This window comes from Colias eurytheme, chromosome 16, assembly GCF_061535395.1.
Source record: "Colias eurytheme isolate Ceu_HAF_F1 chromosome 16, ilColEury1 Martin Lab GWU primary, whole genome shotgun sequence".
NCBI classification, from domain to species: domain Eukaryota; kingdom Metazoa; phylum Arthropoda; class Insecta; order Lepidoptera; family Pieridae; genus Colias; species Colias eurytheme.
In genome coordinates this window covers 8,518,514-8,538,065 of record NC_142995.1, presented here as the reverse complement: position 1 = coordinate 8,538,065, position 19,552 = coordinate 8,518,514, and the positions used below count along the sequence as shown (strand labels likewise).

The 19,552-nt window shown below is 32.1% G+C and overlaps 1 protein-coding gene and 1 long non-coding RNA gene across 2 annotated transcripts in view; both read left to right on the top strand.

Annotated features, from left to right (window-relative positions):
• The window catches only part of LOC149901973 (zwei Ig domain protein zig-8-like), a 298,586-nt gene extending 280,117 nt beyond the window's left edge, over positions 1-18,469 (top strand). Inside the window, exons 6-9 of the mRNA XM_090110922.1 lie at positions 2,056-2,139; positions 14,843-14,977; positions 16,485-16,701; positions 17,277-18,469. Coding sequence (XP_089967048.1) covers positions 2,056-2,139; positions 14,843-14,977; positions 16,485-16,701; positions 17,277-17,392 — 552 coding nt within the window. The 3' untranslated portion in view covers positions 17,393-18,469. The remainder of the gene's footprint in view (positions 1-2,055; positions 2,140-14,842; positions 14,978-16,484; positions 16,702-17,276) is intronic.
• Positions 2,605-3,128, top strand: LOC149901974 (uncharacterized). The gene is made up of 2 exons (XR_016457609.1): positions 2,605-2,640; positions 2,944-3,128. It is a non-coding gene; the product is annotated as an uncharacterized LOC149901974 (long non-coding RNA).
• Positions 18,470-19,552: the final 1,083 nt, after the last annotated feature.

Below are 19,552 nucleotides of genomic sequence, written 5' to 3'. Positions count from 1 at the left end.
GGACTACTTACACAAAAAAGTATGTACTTGCCTGTTTTTGAAGTGAAACTTTTTTAGGCGCGTGGAGAGTAAAATTTCATGGTAGCGTTATGGAGTAAGGAAAGGCAGGATTCAAAATGGGCATTTTGAATGAACAAAACAAGTTTCACTTCTGACACGTGTGCTCGGCACACACGCTCTTTTTTTTAAAGATCTATTCATCCATCATTACACATTCTCGTAAAAGGTAAATCTCACAAAAATCTCTTGTCTTCATCACTCCTTCAAAACGGTTTAACCGATTTTTATGAAATTTTTCGTATATTCAGTATAAAATATATGAGAAAAGGTCGTAAACTATATTTCATACCAGGTGATTAGGGTGGGACGAACGGAAAGGGTCGGCTTGTAATAAAGATAAATCTCATGACATCGCACTCTGTTTATATTAGTTTTTGTGTGATACACGAACAAACACATAAAAATGCACTTTCGTGAACGCGATAAAAGTGGAACTTATCAAAATTATATGGCTCTATCTCTACGTTCAAGTTCAAATTTTCTCATCCTTCTAATTGTCACTACAATAAGACGTATTTGGACGTATCGATAAGTTCTTGTTTTTAATAACTTTATTTTTTTTTTCATCACAATAACCTTTAGATTTTAAGTTGTTAAGTATTAAGATTGTTATATCACTATTTCTATTAAAAATAGAAAAATATTCGTCATATTTGCCTGGTAGAAATCGCTACCTAGCGATAAGGCCGCCCTTTGTTGTTTCTGTATCTTGTCTTTGTTATATGTATTTATGTATTTTCAATGCAATAAAGTATGTTTCATTCATTCATTCATTTTAAAGATATTTATTATTTTTAAGAATTAAAATTAAAAAATTATTATATATCATGAATAGTTTACATACAAAACAATTACAAAATTAAATTAGGTACGAATTAAACACAGCTCTTGTGAATAAAGCCTCCATAATTGTTAGATACCGCAAACTTAAGTTGGGAAGGATCAAACTTAAACTTAACTCAGGTAACTTGAAAATTGCTAATGACAACTATGCTAAGCTACTGGTAAAATCGATATCTTGAGTGCAACCTCACAGTTATGGGAAAACTAAGTGGGAAAACTTTAACTTATTTGACATAACTTAAGTTATTGAACTAAAATATAACTGTTATCCTATCCTATTTTGAGGATGGATGTATGTGTGTGTTTATTACTCTTTCACGCAAATACTACTGAACCGATTACAATGAAATTTAGCACAAATATAGAGGGTAACTTGTATTAATACATAGGATAGGCTTTATCCCAAAAATCCCACGGGTACGGGAACTATGCGGGTTTTTCTTTGAAAACGCGGGCGAAGCCGCGGGCGGAAAGCTAGTAAGGTATAATAACGATGTTTTAAAGTTTTATTAGGCTTATATCGTAGTTAAATATTTTGATCATTTTCCAGGCATTTTAGGACAATATTAATTAAACACTAGCGACTGCAATCAACTTGTTGATTCTGTTTCCAAAGCTCGTTTATTTCTAAAATATTTGTTTTTGCCCGAGATATTTGTGCAAAAAATGGATAAATATTAACGAAGTCATCTCAAACAGTTTAATTAATAAGTATTATTCCATAAACATATTAAAATTTTATTTCCACAAAAAACAGTTTTGAAGTTATTACATAAAAATATTTAGCAATAATATCAGGCGAATATTATATACCTAAGTGCTCTATATTATAACGCAAAATCTAATATAACCAACATAATTAATAAACAGACAAAATTCTAAATCATTGTATTATCATTTCTATCTTCTTATTATCATTGTATCCTATCAAAAGATAGGTACTGATTTTTAGCAGCCATCATTCACATGATTATTAGAATTATATTACATTAAAAATGTAGAATAATAACAAATAATAGTTCTTTCACGAAAATTTAAATACATAGACATGTATTTAAATTTTTACAAGACACATTTCAATATTTTTCTATCCCACAACTATTAACCTTATAGGTATTTTCATACAATTTTTACGATTATTAAATATTTCAGGTACTACACGGGGAAGGCTCAGAAGATTGGACCCTTCAAATTAAGTTTGTGCAGAAACGGGATAACGGCACCTACGAGTGTCAGGTGAGATTCATAAGATTTAGAAATATTTATTTTATGCGCACTTTGTGCTTTCATATCGTAACATATTTCTCGATAAAATACAATTTGATTGTACGAGACAGGGATCTGCAATACGCTTATTGCATCTTTGGAAAACTACATAAAATATATTATATTTTCAAATCGTTGTAACAGAATAAAACAGAATACATTATTGAGTTGATTTATTGAACACAAGGGGTTTTCTTTTAAATAACTAAATTAAGGGGATTACTATGGTCAAAACCACAGAACAGTAAAAGTAGATAGAAGTGTGATGTGGGCGTGGCCCACGTGTCAATGATAAGTTTAGATCACCTAACTTGCTCTCAGTTGTGCGCAGAAAAATATTCGAGTCGGTTGTCAGCTGTCAAACCTTTTTTCCATATTTATTCATTAATTAGGACGTGTTGTTCGGTATAAAGAGTGCAAAAATGATAGCAGACCAAATAATATCAGCAATGAAGGCATTTCATACCGTCGGTAAGTCTTATTTTAATTTATTTTAATTATATTTTATGTTATAACTTCGCTTGTCGTAATTTGTCAAAATTGTATACAAATATCTAGTCAAAATGAACCTTAATCCATAAGAAATTAGTACTATTATAGATTGAACAGCAAACAAGACTTTCTGGAATATTATTGCAATAAACAAACGAATGTCGCTTTAGTGATGCTTGTGGTGCATATCGACAGTATCGATACTTTAGAAAAGACAAACATTATAAATATTAAATTTTATTTTACTTTTCCTTAGCTTTCATTTGTCTAATTTATTTATAGATTTCCCAAAGAGGCTAATTTAAAAGAGAAATGGATAAATGCAACGTGACGAGTTAACTGGATGCCGAACAGTACTAAGCGGTCTAACAAAGGCCACCGATACATCAAACCTACAGCAGTTCCAAGATTTAAAATAATGCATATTTTCTGTTTGTATTTTGTAAATATAGATTTATACTATTCTATTCCGTTTTTTATTTAATAATAATAATATAAAAAGACGTACTTAGTAGTAATAAACATACTCCAAAATGTGACGCATTATACTATACTCATATAAAAGAAAGCAAAAAAAATACACAAAAAATATTTATTTGTGAATTATCGATAACAAGGCTGACATCCCTCAGAGCATAGCATCAGATAAATATCAAGTTAATGTCATTAATGTTGAGTGACACAAATTTCAACCTTATCTGTATGTGTTGCGTTTCAAATTTATATCTATCGAAAACTAACGCCCTCTGTTGTGGAGTAGCTGAATGTTTTCGAATTTGGAATTTCTGTGCAATGAGAAACAAAACAGCTAATATACCTAGGGATGTTATACTAAAATAAACCGTAACATGGTGCGTTAGGGTACATATTGAAATGCTGAATTTATAACCTAAGTCAGTTTTTACTCAAATTAAGCTGTCCAATCAAAGGCATAGTTTACTTGTAGTGTACTGTATAAATATCGGTTTAAATGTGTGGTTTTGGCGACACTGGTTTTCATACTAATTAGACATTACAGCACTTCTATATGTTTTTACTGTTCTGTGGTCAAAACCGAAAAACACCTTATACATATTGAATTTTGTTGAGGAAACTGTTGGTACGATTGTGTTAAAAAAAATATATGTGATACTCAAGGATATAATTAACAAAGTGTATTGTTTACTTTTCATTTTAGAACGGCCTAAACATAAAAAAAATACATACAAATCAACCCCTTTTTGAACATAAAACGCATTTTGTTAGGAAAAAGGCTACATATTTATACATGAAATTTATACCAAAAAATATGTTATGATATTTGTAACAATTTGTATTGATTGTTTTTTCAATTTTCATTACTATCGTTAAATTATCAAGAAAAAACTCGAATTTATAATAAAACCCACATAAAACCTCACCTCTATTGCATATTTTCGACGAAATTTGACGGTGTCAGTTCGACTCGGACGGGGGACTGTACGTGCGGTTTTTTTTGCAAAATAACGCTAAAATTCACCGAATTGAATGTGTTGTTAAATTAAACCAGATTGTAATAGGTATTTACATGAGCAGTTCATGAAATGAAAGTTAAAAATAGGTATGTAAAGATATAAAAATCTGTTTGTAAATTAGTTTTGTTTTTGAAAGGCGTCATTGAATAACATCCAGTGTTGATAATTTTTGACAGTAAAATATTATCAGAAAACACATACCTATAAAACAGTAACCAGACTTTCCCTGTGTCTTGAATATTTTTTAAAAAAGATTAATTGCTGTTCTATCGTATATTTTAATTTTTAAGGGTCCAAAACAATCCAAAGCCGGGAGATACTGACAAAATTTTGGGTCATTTGTAACAGGATGGCGGTTCTACAGTGGTCTTAGTACGCAATGACAAAAAGAAAAATCATGGTCAGAACAGTGGTACCGGCAGACTAGTCGCGTGGGCGTTAGTCGAACTCGTCGGATAAATTACGGAAGGCAAACGATTTGTAACACAAAAATTTTAGGATTTACCGATAGCCCATAAAAAAGAAGTAGGCGGTAGTGTCATGCCATACTTTTCCGGTGTAATTTACAGCCCACAATACCGACGTGAATGCGTTGATTTAAAAAAAAATCAACCATTTGTACCAGGCTAATTTTTGCACAGGTAATCATCGTCCAGTAGCCATGTACGAAAATCGCCATGCCATACTTTTCAAACAGTTCCAAATGGTCGCCATACAGCCGAAAATCAGCATTTTTTTTTATATTGTACAAAATCATTTAATTTTATATTATTGTATAAAATCGTAGGAAAGTCAAAACTGACATACCTAAACGTATAGCAACATTTTTAGCCGACGCCATTATAGGACGAAATTCTCAATTCAACTGAATTTTTTGTTGGTTCCGTTACCTCCGCACTTTTAACTGGGTGAACCGATGATTTCTTCTACACTAATATTATAAAGAGGAAAACTTTGTTTGTTTGTTTGTTTGATTGTAATGAATAGGCTCATAAACAACAGGACCGATTTTAAAAATTGTTTCACCATTCAAAAGCTACATTATCCACGAGTAATATAGGATAGGTTTTATCCCGGATTTTCCACGAGAACGGGAACTATGCGAGTTTTTCTTTGAAACCGCGGGCGGGGCCGCCGGCGGAAAGCTAGTGATTCATAAAAATATAAATTATATAACAATAATTCCTTTGCAGTGACTCTCCGAGGAAAAAAGAAATAGATTCGTGTTACAAATTTTAAAATCATACATAGAACATTTCCATCGACAAGGTTTTCTGGTATTTATAATCTACCGCCTTATAATTTATAATCTACAACTTAACCTCCCCTCCAGTTGGTTAGTTGTCAGTCGATCGCTTACATTTTTTGAAGAGACGATCAGCGAGCCAATTGATCTTAAACAGCCGACCAGTGCGGTCTATAAGTGCCATAGCCGTGCCTTGTGATTTATGTAAGATTTAAGAAAACTATCAAGTGAATGTACCAAGTGAAGGAATAATAAAATATGAATTGTGACGAAGGCGTTTTTATGCTACAACCCAACATTCAAATTAGGATTTAAAAAATTAACCCCGAACTAACTACAAAATACATAACAAGTCGAAAAAAACGTGATTTCTTGTCCGTTCCCCTATTTTTTTCGGTGTGTGTAGGTTGCATGCATATATTCCTACTAGGTATGAAGAGATATACAGAGAACGCTAAATACATTTGCCTGGTCAACATTACCATTCGATACACCATGACATGGTAGAGGCCGTTCTATAGAATTACGTCAAATAATGTACTCCATCTTTTATATCTCTGTAGGTGAGATGTTCTCCACCCTAGCCATCATCAGGTCTCCAGAATATAGTAGAGTCCGTGTTGAATAAAATTAATTTCTAAATCGGTGTTTTCTTAACTGTTCCCCACTCTAGAACTTATAATTACTTGCTTAGTCATCTTAAGGTCTCCAGAATGGGTCATGTAGTAGAGACTTTGCTTATAACGGTTAATGTTGAAAGATGAGTCTTTCTACATTACATTTACAACATACATAGTACACAATATTTACTATTCATAAATGTAATATGTTAGATACTGCCTCTCAGAGAAAACATAAATTAGGTAGAAACCACTAACACATTACGATACAATACGATACATTTTACAATTCCATAATCTTTGGTCACTTTTACTTCAACAATGATGTATATTATAGAGGGCGGTTAAAAAAACAAATTCAAATATAGTGACAGAATCATTAAGGTCGTTGAACCATGTAATTGCCTTAATACAAGCAGACTTAAAACAAAAAGTAAAAAATCATGAACTACAAATTAAAAGGACTGTAAGCATATTTTATTGAACGAATTTATTGTTCAATGTAACTTAAGCACCATAAAAAACAGGTTAATCATAAGTATGACCAAGTTCATCATATTCTCATCTAAATCAAATCAAACTTGTCACAATCACAGCGTTATAAACATGTTAATTCAACCTCCTTCTTCAGTTAAATACGTTCACCTAGTAAACGTAATCTCATAGATAAGACAAGCATTAACATCACTTACAGCCACGTCTAGCTGCGTCGTAAATCACTTGAAGATAATTCACTGATACTCGATGCTTACCGGCTAATGCCTTAAATCAAATTATAGATGATGCATTATAACACTGTTACATTGTTCAACGTATTGGCTCCATTAATATGCGAGTTATAGCCTATTTAATGGGGCATGGGATGGATACATTTCACGTTTGATTCACTGGTCAGTTTTATTAGTAACTTCAGATCTTGGGGCCTTAAAATATGTGTGTAAGCCTTGCAGATACATGCCACATTTGATTTACTTATCGCTCTTCTTTACACAAGTATAGTGATTATGTCTCGATATCCTGCTATCTGAACCTTTGTCCTTTTACAGTATGTGTGTACGTGGAATTAAATCTTAAACTTCTTGATTCTGGGCTCACGCGTAAATCACTATACTAAGGAGACTAGGTACATCATATGTAGCTTTTTTGTATCGAAGAAATGCAGGTGTGAAAAATCTTTATTTGAGAAAAGGAAAGCCTAGAATTCAGTATGGTAATTTATGCAAAACATTTTACGTATGTATTACACGTTGTAACATTTCTTGAGAAAGACGCGTGTGCTCCATCTACAGGTAATAGAAGTGAGACTTCTTGAAATATAATGCTCTCTTTCTTTTCTGAACATTATATATCTTCCCTCTCTTTCTTATACGAACACTTTCTAAGTAGGTATGAAGCGAATGGGACTTAATTTTCTCATTTATTTTATCAAATAGACATCTAAGAAGTTACATTTCAAAGCTAGATTAAACACAATAGGTATTTGCTCTTGTAAATAAAAGCTTTTAGCAAATATGTGAAAAAATAATCAAGTGTATTAACTTAATCTAAATTTAATTTTCCACCTTCCAATTACTATGTCATTCTCAAGTAAGTACTAACGTTATAAATCGCAATAACTCCAATATCATCACCAAATAAACCATCTAAAAACCTACAAAGTAGACCTTTTACAACACTTTCGTTTCATTTCATCCTTAATATTTCTTTAAATGTAGTCCATTTCAGCAATTCTATTATGACCATCCATTTAGCAGCACTTAATTTTAACAAGTAACCCAAAGGGTTCAAATGCAAAACCATTTCCCAAATAGCTGAATGCATTATGAAACCCTCAATTTTACGAACTTACAATTACGGACAAAGTACTTGAATTTAATATTTCCTTATGTTTATTTTACCAGTTTATTATATACTTTATCATCTTTACTTTTAAGACTCATAATTGCACGGTCACAAGGTAGACAATTTACCTTCTCATCCTAATGTCTCCCACCTGTATTTTAAACATACCTTGATAAAACATACAGCATTGCTATACAAAAAAAACGATAATTTATCATCACGAAACCTGGAACTATAAAACACAAACGTGCAACTCGCTACGTTTTAAAATATAAATTCACATGAATCTACTGCTAGTCAAGCTTTAATAAAAACCGTTCAATTGTGCTGACAAAAATATAGTCCGAATGCTTCATATATAAAGCGTTCACACATACAACTCTAACTACGCAATTACTAAGTATGAAAGTTTAAATTCAAACACGGCCGTCCAACTCTAAATTCCGCAGCAAAATTCACAAACACCCATGCGTAGGTACGAGTAAACCGCTTTCAAAGTCAAACTTAAATTACCATAGACTTTAGCAAAGTGGATAAAGCGAAGTACACAAGATACAATGTTTAAAACGTTGTTCTCACTGAAAATAAAATATTCATAACCTCTGGGCCGAAATTATTCAACATGCATGACCTAGCTCGGGGTATACATTTTAATGCTGTCGGCACACTTCGGCTGAATTCACTTGAGCGTCGGCTTCTATTAATGTTTCACCCATCTCTATTCAATGCACGCATAGATGTTGGATTATACGGATTTCGTATTGATTAGTATGTGATTCTTTGCTAGATTTCTTGTGGATTACTTTTACTCTGTACCCGTGCTTTTACAAGGTTTTATCACGAACTTTCCAGTCCCTAAGGTAATCCCATGGCATGTTTGAATTAATAGACTTTTTTATTTCCATTGTCTTATAAACGTCTTATCTAAAGTTATAAATAGTATTTACAACAATACAAAATTTTGGAACATATTACCTTAATATCTACGTAATAAATTTACTTATTATGAGGAGACATTATCAGCGACTATCTTCTAACCATCAGACAAGAATCTAAATGTTAACAAATCCTTGTCAACTAGATTATCTCTCAGTCTACCACTAGTTCGAAGGTCAGGGTCTGAACATAATGCTGTAACTGTTTCTTGAAAAATATTTTTCATTATTTACTGTTTTTTCTTGTTTCATAAAATATTGAAAAGACAAACATCTACCTCACAAACTTTCGCGTTTATTATAATACTGTTACTATACTATCGCAATTTCCTCTGCCAAGTTGAAGCTAAAGATAAACATACAGATTACACAAAGTTCTAGAATTAATCTTGCATGAGAGATGTTACCTAATAAAACATAGTGTCTAGCATCCACTATTGAATTCTAAGAAGTTCTCCCTGACCTCGTAATTCTAAGAAATTTAGCGTAATCTATCTACGGATAGAAACCCTTACGGATTTCACATGAAATCTTATATAAATATTATACAAGATGAACAGATTACAGTGGATGTGTGTCACGTCATGTCAGCGATTAAGTTATATGCTGACAAGGAATAACATCATGATAAAGAGCTTTACTGGGAAAACTGTTTCAACGAAGTCGTTTTTAAATTGATAAGGTACTAAGCTTTCCGCCCGAGGCTTCGCCCGCGCAGTCAAAGAAAATCCCGCATAGTTCCCGTTACCGTGGGATTTCTGGGATAAAACCTATCCTATGTCCTTTCTCGGGTATCAAAATATCTCTATACCAAATTTCATGCAAATTGGTTCAGTTGTTAAGGCGTGATTGAGTAACAGACAGACAGACAGAGTTGCTTTCGCATTTATAATATTAGTATGGATGGATATAGGTTGGGAATAGGCAATGAATAATGACAGTAGAAATTAAAAGTAGGTGAAGTGAAAAAGACTGAACATCTTTCTCTCTCTCTCTCTATAGGAAAAACAGCATTTATTATAATACGAAATATGAGTAGAGCACAGAGAACAAAAAAAAATATTTTGAGTTATCTTTATCTTTTATTAACGCAAAGTAGGTACAGATACTTCGTAATTAATACATTTTGTACCTACATATTATTATAGTTTTATACATATTATGCATGTGTTATGTATAAAAATATTAAAAAAGTTCACAATATATCTTTGACCTATAACAATTATTTATGTTCTAAGTCTTATAATTAATTATATTAAAACTCGCTCGCAAAATGGCCAAGTATTCGATGTCAAAGTTTATTATAAAATATTTGTAGAGAAATTAATTATGATTTAACTAAAATGTTACCGTCAACATAAACTAATTATGATCAACTTCTCGAAGTTAGATTCAAAGGTATTTGTAGAAATATTTTCTTTATTACCTTGCTTAGGACAAAGAGAAATTATTATTATATCAGAAGTGTTATTAAAATTTATTAAAGGGCCTTTTCGCAGTTGATTGTGAAGGTCGAGGTTTTGAAGAGTAACTGTGAATGTTTTATCTTTGTGAATATATTAAAAATTTAGATTTATTAAGATTTACGCTACAAAAACATTTTTTTTCACACAGTATTTTCCAGTCGTCGTAATCAAATCTACTCTCTTTAGAACACAGTCAAGGTCACAAACCACTGCGCCAACCAGATCAATTATAGACATCATTATAACTTTAATACAAAAAAAATTCTGTTTTACATTTTTGTAAGTAATCGCAAAAGAAATTTAATTTAATTTATACACATCCTGCATTGAAGGAATAAAACCAATTGTGAATTATTTTTTGTTTTATTTAGTTCCTAGTGTCTGGTTGTATTTAAAAAAATATAGCCTACATTATTTAAAAAAAGACGTGTGGTACTCGGAGACTGCCGCGGTAAAGCTAATAGCAATTGCATAGCAAAAATTAAAAAGTATCACCGCTTTGCCGGACGGAGTGGGGGGTGTTAGGTTATTTCGTTACGGAATTTTAACATTCGGTCGCCGCGCTCAAAACCCGCGTTAGAAGCTATGCAATAGCTCAAAAACATTTTTAAAATGATCAATAGTTGCAAGTTTAATCGTAACAAAAAATACCATATTTTTGCTCTTAACTAATTTCTTATAAGAAAAATAAATTAAACGAAGCCACAGTCCACGGCTAGTTTATTTCAGCGCTTCCATTAGTGTGATCCAAATAACACTTCAAGTTCACTTTACCTACTTGTTTACTCTGCTAAAGTGAATTGCGCTACATTTAATGCAACTAGGTACCAACAAAATTCTGTCCTTTTTCTTTTGGTCGGTGTGGCGGTTTCTACGTTATTGGTTATTTGATCATTTCTGGAAATACGAAATGTGTTTGAGAAAGAAATTATTAAAATAAACTTGACGTAGGTAGTTCCTAATTATTCATATTCATATTGACCTGAAAGTTCGTACGGGAGTTTCTTACCCTATCACGCTAAGAAAGCTGATCAGATTTGGATAAAATTTTGAACAGAAATAAATTAACAAACATTAGCACATTGACTTTTAAATCGAAAGGGGAAGCTAAACTTACTAATTTAAATACAAAAACATACGTATACATACATCTATTATGAATACATAATTCGTTTTCCTTTTTTGTGTACATAATGTTTTTATATAAATAAGCTACATATTGTAACTTTATCGTTAGAGAACATTGTGTATTGATGTGATCATGTGAACTATGACATTAATAAATATGATTAAAATATATAAATAACTGACCGAAAATAGCTATCAAGAAATTGGTATTTGCTCAACACATGCCATTATTTTAATTATAACACAATCGTGGGTGAAAGTTCATTTATATTTAGGCTTAATACAACCATAATAAATTATATAAAGTGATTATTGTTAATACACACGAATGAATAAAATTTTAAATACATTTAAACCATCCAATTTATTACCTGTGATATATTGCCACATTTTATGAGGCAATATATCGACATAATAACTTTTAAATGGATATATATATATACAGAAAAGTTATAATAATTTTTAAAACCTCACAATACATCGAATTAACTTACCAATTCATATTTTAATACGAAAACTGAAGATTGATAATATAATATTAGGTACATACTATTTTACGTTTTTTTTTAAGTGAAACTTCTTTAGGCGCATTGAGAATAAATTTCTAGGTCGCGTCATGGTAACGTTACGTCATGGAGGTAAGGCGACGATTTTGGAAACTTTGAAAAGAAGTTTCACTTCTGACACGTGTGCTCGGCAAACACGTTATTTTTTTAAAGGAGAAATACTTATTTACAATCACTTTAAATGTAGTTACGTTCTTTCCTATATAACTAGCTCATCAGTCATCCGTGTGTCCATGTTATTGCTCATCTACCTACACTAAAAAAGAAAGCATGATGAAAAAGCTCCAGTTTAGTTTCCCTGTATTGATTTGTACATACCGGGTGTAATCGCAGTTGAGCCTTTGTTTGACGTAAAATTTTTGGATATTTCCCGTTTTATTTTAAAAAAGTTATTATTGTCATTTTACTTATCAGGTAAAATACTATTAATATCAGTTTTAACTTTTTTGATATCACAAATAGCAACGGAATAATCGCCTGTGCACACAAAGATACACCCTGTATGTAAACAAAAACATAACAAATTCTAACTGCGATATAACAAATCCAAAACGCGTAACATCTCAACATACTCATGATTTAATGATTTACGTTCACTTATTTCTAACTTTCACTAACATATCTCCATTACAATGTTTTGCAAGAGCCCAGCCAAGGGTCCCTTTGTCCTGACCCTTCGCGATGATTCATGACACCTTATTTGCTGAAGGGCCTGCCCTTTTACCCGAGGCTGACCAAAAAGATTCCTTTATTTCAAGCCGATACGTATAATTTTCTTTATGCAAATAGCCCTGTGCCATCTCGGAGCACTAAAATATTCAAGAGAGCGCCTTCGAGCGACTTTTTCTCGTGTTATATCGTATTTTGCAAAGGAGACTGAATTCGCAAGACCTGTTTTATGAAATAGACCTTATTATGCGCTTTATCATTAAAGAAACCGGGAATTGTCGTAATTATTGTGTTTGTTACGGAGATTTCGGCAATTTGGGGCTAATTATAAAAGAGATACACATTTTTTTTTATTAATCATACAATTATAAGACAGTTATAAAAGTTATTATTTTTATTCTACGTAAATGTAGAGTCAGCAGCTATTAAACAACAATTTTTTTATAAAATATTAAAAATAATTAGAAGCCACTTTATCTCGTTTTAACAACGATATTTAATTCAAATATGAGAATTATTAACTAGCTTTCCGCCCGCGGCTTCGCGCGGCCCGCGTTTTCAAAGAAAAACCCGCGTATTTCCCGTTCCCGTGGGATTTCCGGGATAAAACCTATCCTATGTGTTAATCCAAGTTACCCTCTATATGTGTGCTTAATTTCATTGTAATCGGTTTAGTAGTGTATTTGCGTGAAAGAGACACATACACACATACCTACACGTCCATCCTCACAAACTTTCGCATTTATAATATTACTAACTTACCGCCCGCGGCTTCACTCGCTTTGTCTAAAACCTAATAAATTATGTACTAAAACCTTCCTCTTGAATCACTCTATCTATTAATAAACCGCATCAAAATCCGTTGCGTAGTTTTAAAGATTTAAGCATACAAAGGGAAATTAACCAAAACTAAACCAAAAAGCAGACTAACCAAACGATAATATAAAAATATCACAAATAAAAGATGCTCACTTCATAAAAATTACAAACAACATAATAAAATAATGTTTCGAATTTGTATTCCTCCGTAACGTTCCTCTATACACAATTCGCAAGGATTTTTACAAAACGTAACTGCCCCTGCTATGGCCATTTACAATGCCACAGTATGTATGAAGTTACATATATTCCAGTCACGTAGGCAAGTGATTGTTTGCGTATTACACTACTCTGTGGCATTTGGTAAGCGATTGTGTAGAAATTAAGAAGTCGTTTCGAAGGGTTAAGTTTCCTGTGTGTACTTAAATAAAATGTTTGTTAAAGATTGATTTGTTACTCCCTTGTTGCCGGTTCTTCTCCGTAGAACGAAACGGTGGTAAATCATTCCAATATATACGAATTAATACAGCGTTCCCAAACTGGAATTTAAACTAATACTTCTAACAAAAAACACATACACTTTTATTTCTATTTGAAAAGTTCTCCGTTCGAATCCGAATTGTTGAAAAGTATTTGATTTTAATATTAAAATGCAAAAATGTACATTAAGTAACTAATGGTTCCTTATAACATACACATACATATATCTATTTTTGGTAGATACGTTTTATCGTTTTATTTTAAATATTTTGGATAACTCTACCATAAAGCTTAATATGTTCACATTTTAAAGGCTTAATAAATGTCTAAATATGCTCTGTTTGTGATTTTAATTAAAAGTTACATATATATATTTTACATCAAAAAACACTAGCTTATATACAAGGGACTTATTCCTTGTTGCTCTTTCTATTTCGAGCTTTCCGGAAAAACTGAAACGAACTTATGCAATTTTGATGGTGACGGTTTCCTAACCTTAATAGTAATACCCTCCTGGGTATTACATACATTTGGGCTTTTAACCCTGGAATTCCTACAGTATTGGGATCTACTACACATAATACACAGATATTATAATATTATGACAACCATAAATAAAAAATTGTCATAACAGATCAATTCTGACGCAGTGATGCTGATTTTATACCTACCTCAAGATAATATTATATTCATCATCATCATCAGCCCATATACGTTCCCACTGCTGCAGCTGGGGTGTGGGCCTCCTATCAATGAGGGTACGGGCGGATGTCACATGTCGTCGAACTTTGATTCTTCGACATGTCGGTTTCCTCACGATGTTTTCATTCATCGTTCGAGCAGTGGTGATGTTATAAACATTGCAAATTGCAATATTATATTAACAAGATATTAATATTTTATATTTCCCATTCCAGGTGTCAACTCGTACAGGCATAGTGTCTCACTATGTGCGCCTGCAAATAGTAGTTCCAGAAGCATTCATCCTGGGGTCTGGTGAACACCATGTAGATCTGGGCAGCGTCATACATCTTATATGCATTGTGGAAAAGGTTTGTCGTTTTGTATTTAATTGTATTAATTATTGTTAAATTAATTGCAATGATGAATTGATGACGTAAAATGAAGAATAGCATATACCGTTATACCTAGTATTAGGTGAGTGACACTCTTTCAGTTTCAATAGGTACTACCGTACTAATGTATTCAATTTTATAATGTCTTGGTAGATGATTAAACATAGTTTTTAATTTTATATTCATTAGTTTTACTACTGAACAATCTAAGAAGTTGAAAGCTTGTTCTCATAATATATTCTACTTTTCTTTAAAGTTTTATAACGGATCTTAAACATTAATTATTATTCATTTTATTCTGCGAGTATTACAGCGCGCATGCTCCTAGTAGTCAGAATATATTATCTATTATAATATAATCATACGTACCAACATTTAAAATAAAAAAGAAGTAAGAAGAAAAAAAAATTTCAGTACCTATCTACCAAGAAAATTGTGATTAGACACACCGCATGCGGGTATCTTCTTCGGTTTCACCCGATTATTATTAAAAAAGAGAATATTTAGCGAACTTTTGAAACTAAAAATTATCAAAAGAGGATAATCTTTCTTACAATTAATAATGTATCTAAATCCGCCTACAACACATGAAATAAACTATCATCATGAAAAAATAAGTTACAAAGGGCAAATTGAAATTCTCTATTGCTCACATCCCCAAGGAACAACCCTTCAGTTAAACATTAACACGGTTAACTTATTTAGGGCTCTTTGAATCGATACATCCGTGGATGCGGGCAATCATCCGCTTGGATGAGTCCAACTCAATAATTAAGTGCAATGTTATGTGTTTATTCGGGAATTTAGGTTCTATGTGATGTTAATTACAGGTAATACTGTGGTATAAACTGTATAATATAATATAGGTATATTTGTATTTATTCAAGCTAAGTACCTACTTAGTAAATTTTAATGGAATTTTATGTTCTTACATAATTGATAAATATTTTATTTTCCATCTATAAATGTTTTATTACGTAGGTATAATCGTTTCATAATAACATTTTAGTTCTCATATTTTATCCCGGTCATTGGACTGGAAGCGATCATTTCTTATACGTACTTGTAAAATCCATATTTTGGTAAAATTTCATAACTCCATCCATCAGTAAGTAGGAGAGTTTAAGGCTAGTATAACTCTCCTATACATAGATATATACTTACTAGCGGTCCACCCCGGCTTCGCCCGTGGTACCTACATGTTTAAACTATCCTATCTCTCAAGTTGGATCGAACTGCTCATGGGGTGCGAATTTTTTTATAATCGGTTAAGTGGTTTAGGAGTCCATTGAGGACAAACATTGTGACACGAGATTTATATATATTACGAGATGTATGTACACAGGTACATACATATCGAGTTACGTTACGCTCCGCTTTTGTTAAACAAATCAAATCCTGCAAACCAAAATCGTAGATATATTATCATGTAACCCAATGTATTTCAATGCACAATTACTCAAGTCTTCATCACCTATTCCAGAGCCCGACCCCACCACAATACGTGTTCTGGTACCACAACGACCGCATGATCAACTACGACGCTACCCGCGGCGGTATCACCGTAGAAACAGAACCAGGCGCTCGCACGCAGTCCCGCCTTACCGTTCGTGGTGCAACGCTACGGGATTCGGGGAACTATACATGCAGTGCGAGTAATACCGAACCCGCGTCTATACATGTCTTCGTATCCGAAGGGAGTGAGTATCTTGGTATAAACAACGCTATATAGATACCCGTATCCATGGCAACCGAGCCGGGCGCTCGCACGCAGTTCCATCCGACTTGGGTGACTATAGAAGGAGGTAAAAGGCAAACAATACTTGAATAAACTGACCGGTTGGCTTGGTTGGTAGTGGCCCTGCCTTCCAAGCCAGAGGTCGTGGGTTCGATTCCCACCCGGGGCAAATATTTGTGTGATGAACATAGATGTTTGCTCTGTGTCTGGGTGTTAATTATCTATATAAATATTTATTTAAAAATTATATATGTATGTTTATCAGCCATCTGGTTTCCATAACACAAGCGAAAGCTTAGTATGGGATCAGATCGTGCCGTGTGTGGAAATAATTGTCCTGAAATATTTATGAACGGTTTTTGAAATATAAATAAATTTTAATACCTATCTACCAAGAAAATGCAACTTCAAAGTTTATAATACAGTTTTTTCTGCTGCTTTGTAAGCTGGTCAACAAATAATTGTCCGTCTAATTATCTGTAATCTATGAATAATCTATGTCCCGCCTAAACTTGACATTCCACCACCATTTTCCAGGCAACAAGATGGCCGCCATCTTGCGCCGCAACACGAGCGCCATTCACGGCATCACGTCGAGTGTGACTTGCATCCTCTTGCTCGCGTCTGTACTGATACACTTCGTCCTGCGATGACGGTAGAGGCTGTAGCGCGTTAGTTATACTTAGCTGCATTTCTTGGTAATAAGTTGGTGATCAACTTGTATGGGAATTTAAATTTTAAACACCACTGTTTTTGTAGTTCATCAATTTTTGATAGTTGTGTTGAATAAAGTGTTGAAAGTTGTGTTAAATAGGTTTTTGTTTCGTAAAAGACTAATGTAACCTCAGTTAAAGTTTAAGTTTAAAACTTCTTTAGGCTTGTTAAGAGTAAAATTTCAAGATCGCATCATGGCAATACCGTCACGTCATGGAGTGAGGTGGCATCTTTGAATCTTGCCAAAGAAGTTTCACTTCTGACACGTCTGTTCGGCACAAAAGTTTATTTTTGTTTTACTTGTGCATGGAAGTTAAGTGTGGTGTTTAAATAATTAAAATTGTATCAAGTATCTTGAAATGCAGATTAAAATTAATGCATTATAAAATTCTATCTGACTGAAACTCTTGGTTTTAAAAATAAGTTGTTTAGTTTTTCCGGCTGTTCATACGTATGTAGTTACATGTTGTATTCGCAGTACATTGAAGTACTACATAGATACTATTGCAAGTCATGTTTGAATAAAATATGTGTTTTAGTTTACTATAAATAATTGTCTAAATAGAAATACAAATACCTACATATTTCAAAAACTTCTGTTTCTTAGTCATAGGTACATTAATTATTTACACTGTAAGAAAAATACTTTAAGTATATATTTTTACTGTCATTGAAAATGAATTGGCAATGCTAATTAATTCTATCAAATATAATCATAGATATACCATTGACCCTATTCAAATATAGCGTAGTTACAGAAATGTAAAAATATATTTAATATTTTCCATTTGGATCACTGTACAAAGTTCACTGGTGTGTTTTATTGTCATCCGTCAATTAATTGTGTACGCTATGATATTGTTATAACTCTTGGTCATAACAAATGATTTTCAATAAAATTTTCTCTTTTACCCTTACTTTTACCATACGAAACCCTAAAGCTGGGCATTCACGGTCAATCTATCGCAACAAATATGATCGTGAATAGAAAATACTAACACAGTCGCAAAGAAATTGTATATTAACAACATTCTATTTAAATTTTAAATCATATTTTGACGTCGCGTCGTACCAAATGAATTGACCGTGAATGGCCATCTTAAAAAGTAGGAACTTTCAGCAAATATAAGCAATGGAATGAGTTCTGATTTTATAGGCGAGGGAGAAAATTTTATTGATCAATATTAAGTTTATGTTTTGTAGGTGTAGCGATTAGGTAAACTGAATTAAAAAAAAATCTCTTCAAGGAGTATAAAATACAAGTTAAAAGTTTAATAATTTACAAAATATTCTAAGTTTTTAACTTTATTGCGTTCCTTCACTTTTTTGTAATTAAATATAAATCAAAAAAATATTTTTCATCAGTAGTAACAACTTAAGTAAGTACATAAATTTCGGAGTTGAGAAGTTTGCAATCCTGAAAGGACTGTCAAAACTGATAACGTCAAACTTCAAAACTTTTAATTGATCTCTCGCTACGCCTACGAACAAACTTGGATAATAGAAAAGCTATAAAGGTATAGGATATCCGAATTTCTTCAATAGTTGAGATTCAAGATTATCAAAATAAAACATAGCATAATATTTAATTATTATTTATTAAAATATGTATTTACAAAATTCATTAAATTCCCCTCTTATTTTTTTCGATGTAATTTCAAAGGAAAATTCCCTAAATTAAGTACCTAGTTCAAAATTGTTTATTTGTAAAAAAAATCTCTACAAATATAATATTAATAGATTTAGAAAATGTTAAATTGATGGTAATGTAAATTCTTTGGAATTAAAACTTAGTTAATAAATTTAAATGTAAGTAACTAATTATTGATAAAAATTATTAGATCAATCTGTTTCCCTATTTTATCCAAAAAATATTATTTTTAGTCCTGGCAACACTTATCTCATAATAATTATTATTGTGTGTGCATTCATAATGATACAGAAAAATATAATAATTAATTAGAACACCAAAAGTTTATAAATTATCTTTTTTATATAAATTTACATTAATTACCCTTTGCAATAATATTAACTCGACAACGAGGCATGGTCTCGAAAGATAATATTGCTAATTTTGTTCATTTAAAAATATGTATCTA